This window comes from Nannospalax galili, unplaced genomic scaffold (assembly GCF_000622305.1).
Source record: "Nannospalax galili isolate Female #2095 unplaced genomic scaffold, S.galili_v1.0 scaffold311, whole genome shotgun sequence".
NCBI classification, from domain to species: Eukaryota; Metazoa; Chordata; class Mammalia; order Rodentia; family Spalacidae; genus Nannospalax; species Nannospalax galili.
The window spans coordinates 4462631-4467574 of NW_008330298.1; the positions used below are offsets into that span (position 1 = coordinate 4462631).

At 38.0% G+C, this 4944-nt stretch overlaps 1 protein-coding gene across 1 annotated transcript in view; it reads right to left on the reverse strand.

Moving 5' to 3' along the window:
• Positions 1 to 4237: 4237 nt before the first annotated feature.
• Nkap (NFKB activating protein) overlaps positions 4238 to 4944 on the reverse strand; it is a 31295-nt gene continuing 30588 nt past the window's right edge. The window contains exon 9 of the mRNA XM_008844153.3: positions 4238 to 4726. Coding sequence (XP_008842375.1) covers positions 4552 to 4726 — 175 coding nt within the window. The 3' untranslated portion in view covers positions 4238 to 4551. The remainder of the gene's footprint in view (positions 4727 to 4944) is intronic.

Sequence of the window (4944 nt, forward strand, 5' to 3'; positions counted from 1 at the left end):
ATAAACTTGTGGACTATAGACCAGGAAAGATTCGCTTTCGAGAACAATGGCTGAGGGACATTACTGAGACCAAACACATTCTGTTGGAGTCCCTTCCTTTTAAAGTTGTCTGATTTTTTGTTATGTTTTAGAACTCTTTATAATCAGAATACATTAAAAATATGATACAATGCATCAAACCACAGAATATTTATTGAATAATAAACTTGTGGACATAATCTGACTGTTTTTGCATTCACTCATTTTTCCATCCTGCAAATTTCGCATTAGCAGGGCAACCAGTAAGTTGTTTTCTATCTTCAAAAAGGTTTTTCCCATTGTTATATCATCATTTTAGAGTCTTGAAAGTACAGAGCTGAGTTTTGAGAGATGCTAAAGTTCACCTGCTGGCACTTGGCCAATGTTCCTCCTTTGTGTGTGTCTCGAGTCTAGACATACTTTTCATGGGCATGCTGAATCACAAAATGGGAAAAGTTCTACTGCTCATACTAAGCAATATCAAGAGTTCCCCTGCTCACAGACCCCTTCATTTACTCTAAGGTAAGCCTCATCAAACTCTGACACCAGACATGTTGCCTTTTATAACACACCATCACAATCAGGATGGCAGCAGTGTGGCTTGAGGACAAGGGGGACAATGAAACAGGGATGGGGTTAAAGACCCACTTTACTTATTTCTGGTCTTGTTTCTGCTCTCCTGTTGCATCATCACTTTTTCCTACCTTCCCCCTGTGAGGCTCCCTTGCCTAGCTGCAAAAATTTCAAACACCAAAGACAAAATTATATTCCACTCTGAGTGACAAGGACACATAAGGAGCACAGAATACTATTAACAGTTGATGTGGTAGGACTAAACAATTTTTCTTTCTACTTTTACTATTATCTTTATGTAACAAATAAACCAACAGGGAAAATTCTATCAACAACAGATGGTGAGAAACTGGGTAATTCTCCTTAGAGAACAAAAAAAGTACATAAAATACAACCATTCTACATAGTTTTTACATGGGCCTAAAGAATTATAAATACAATTATTAAGAATTATATGTAGATAGAACCTTAGCCACTATCTTGCTCACTGGAATGTAACAAAGAGGGGATTCCTGGCTCAACATTTTATTTGATTGTAAAAGCTTTTTGTGTTTTTTTCCTTCCATAGACCAGGAAAGATTCCCTTTCGAGAACAATGGTTGACTTAGGGCTCAGGTGACTAAACAGAGTTTGAAGCAGTAACTCAAATAAGCTGAAAAGAAAACACTTTTAGCCTTTTTATTCTTCCCTCTGCTTTCCCAAAGAATCTGCTCATGAAGATATTCTTTGCAGATCTTTCCCAAATAGATCATGATGCAGAGCATGGTAAGGCTCTGCAATCAACTCTTACCCTTTCTTTCATTTATTATATCTATTCTGTGGAGGATACAGGAAAATCAAATGAAAATTCACAATACTTACATATCACGAAATTGTTGCATTTAAGCTACATTGCAGCTGGGTATGATGGTACATGCCTTTAAGTCCAAGCAATCTCTGTGAGATTCAGGCCAGCCTGGTCTACATAGGTCAGCTAGGGTTGCATGGAGACCCTGTCTCAAAAAGACCAAAAAACAAACCCCAAAACAAACAAACAAAACCCAAACAAATAAACTACATCGCCTGTAAAAAATAAGAGAATGTATTCATCCAGTCTCTAGGAATCAGTAACAAAAAAACAATGCCCCTACGGAAGAAATTTAAAGTGAGTGTTATAAATTTTACATTTTATTACATAAGGAAGTGTATAGATTAATAAGACTCACAATTTTGGGACCTAGTTTCCAATACACTTTTGAAAGGTATAGACCTATTAGGCCAGGCAGTAGAGATACCATGAATTCATTTAAAGTTCTGGGGTCAAAGATGTTACTGTATGCTAACTGCTGTTCAGTTCAGCAGCTGTGGGTTAAAAGCACATTTTTCCAGAATATACACTAAACCGAAAAATGTTCTCTATACTTTAAAAAAAATTTTATTTATTATTTTTATTTTATGTGTATGTGTGTATTGCCTGCATGTAGGTAAGTGCACCCGTGTCCTGCAATGCCCTCGGAGGTCAGAAAAAGCTGTCGGATCCCCTGGGACTAGAGTTACAGACAGTTGCTAGCCATCATGTGGGTGCTGGGATTCGAACCCAGGTCTTCTGCAAGAACAACCAGTGTTCTTCACTGCTGAGCCATCTCTCCAGTCCCCTATACTTTCAAATATGGCTGCCTCATTAAAAAACTCTAGAAAAAAGCCGGGAATGGTGGCACATGCCTGTAATATCAGCACTTAGGAGGCTGTAGGCAGGAGGATCAGGAGTTCAAGGTCAGCCTCGGGTGACAAACCCAATTTGAGGTCAGCCTGTAATACATGAGACCCTATCTCAAAAAGGAAAGAAAACGAAACAACAAACCCCAAAACCAAACTAGAAACTCAAAATCCTAAACTCAAACCAAAACAAAACTCTTGAAAAAAATTACTTTGAACTATTATGAGGGCACTTTATATCAGAGTCAGAATTTTTTTTATCACCCACTTATATACATTTATCTTCCACATATAATAATGGAGATCAAAACAACTTTCTATATGCCAGGTGTATAGCACACACCTTTAATCCTAGCACTTGGGAGGCAGAAGCAGCCGGATCTGTGTGAGATAGAGGCCACCCTGGTCTACACAGTGAGAGCCAGGCCAGTTGGGGCTACAGGGAGACCCTGTATCAAAAAATAACAACGGGGCTGGAGAGATGGCTCAGTGGTTAAGAGCATTGGCTGCTCTTGAAGAGGACCCAGGTTCAGTTCCCAGCACCCACATGATGGCTAGCAACTGTCTGTAACTCCAGTTCTAGGGAATCCGATCCCTTCTTTTGGCCTCCATGGGCATTGTACAATATGGGTGCTCTTATACTCATGCAGGAAAAACACTCATACACATAAAATAAAAATAAAACAACAAAAACAAAAAAAAACAACCTTCTATCCTAACCTTATAAAGACATATGATGGCATGTGGGAGCACATCAATCTCCTAGCACTTGAGAGACTGAAGCAAGAGGATCATGAATTTGAAGATGGGCTACATGGTGAGACCCTGACTCTAAACAAACAAACAAACATAAAAAGAAAGAAACAAACAAACCCAAACCTTAACAAAAGCAGCCCACAATTCTGTCCCCTCTCCTTTCACTCTTGTGGGCTAACAAAAATTGAACAGAATAAGGGAAAGGAAAAGATCATGATTTTTCAGTTCATAATCTATACTAAAAAAAAAGTGATATAAAGTGAGGATTTTTTTCTACAAAGTTAAGGATTAAATGGAATGGTAGATATAAAAAAGCTGAAAGGCTTAACAATGCTTAAAATAAAATCTGATAGCCAGGCATGGTGGCACAGGCCTTTAATCCCAGAATTCTGGAGGCAGAGGCAGGCAAATGTTTTGAGTTAGAGGCCAGCCTACATAGTGAGACTCTGTCTCATAATAATAATACAATAATTAATAATAATACAATCATATTATATAAAGAAAGGGTTAAAATGTTTAATATTTTAGTTTTGTCCTTATGAAACAGCTAAGTAAAATACTGACTTTTAAAAAACATTTTTCCACATCAGCACTCTAGACCACAGTTTAGTTCCTAGACTTCCCAAGACTCTTTTTGAAAGATTCTTTTTCAGTGCTAGGGAAGTATCTCAGGGCCCCAGGAATGCTAACTGCACACTTTACCTCTGAGTTTTACCCTAGCCTGAGAGAACTATTGTCAGCAACTTAATAAGAATTTAAAATATCTAATGCTCACATTTCCAATTCCACAAATCTGTGAGTTAGCTTTTTGGCTTGCTTGGTTTTAGAGTGGAGGTAGAGACTTAACCCAAAACACATTTCTAGGGCAGACTATATATATGAGTAGTTTTCTAATTTGAGAGTTGCTTTTTACAGCAACGCTTTCATTTTGTTGACAAAAGTACCCTTCTACATAGTTTGTGTCAAGCCCATTTCTAATACATTCAACACAGAGGAATGATGATTTCCAAGTTCAACTGGCGTGGGGCAGACATTATGTACAGCTAATGGTAGTTGCACAGGATCATGACATGATTATTTCAGTTTCACATCTTGCTAACACTTTCTGTCCATGACACCTTCCCTAATATGGTAGGAGTTAATTCATAATTTGAATTTTTAAACTGGAAAGTTATGGTCAATCCAAAGTAACCCATATCGATAGCAGACTTTTATTGAAGGACTGAAAGAACGAAGTAGAAGGCACAGTAGCACTGCAAAGATTTTCCAGAGCATAACTTTGTGTTGTGGCACACATCTGGAATCTGAACAACTGGAAGGTGGATGCAGGAGATCAAGAATTCAAAGTTACCTCTGCTACAGTCTGAGGCCAGCCTGGATTACTTAAGAAGACATGCCAAAAAATAATCCCCTCAAACAGACAAAACAAATAATCTTTCCGTGTATATGTGTGGAACCCAGATTTTCTTTCTTGTTGTTAAAAATATCTACTGCAAGGTAAGAAAGCCATCATTTGTCATCCTTCCCCTTGGTCTTTCTGTATACCATCTCTCGGAAACTGGCCAGAATCTTGTTCTCTCTCTTTCGTCTCTCTTCTTGGTTAAAGGATGCAAGGGCTCTCTTCTCATCGGCACTATAGATCTGGTTCTCTTTTCGTAGTCGCACGGCTTCCATTCGGCGATGCCTGGAAAGAATTTTATTTTTGGCTTAGTTTCTTTCTTTCTTTCTTTCTTTCTTTCTTTCTTTCTTTCTTTCTTTCTTTCTTTCTTTCTTTCTTTCTTTCTCTTCTTTCTTTCTTTCTTTCTTTCCTTCCTTCCTTCCTTCCTTCCTTCCTTCCTTCCCCTTCTTTCTTTCTTTCTTTCTTTCTTTCTTTCTTTCTTTCTTTCTTTCTTTCTTTCTTTC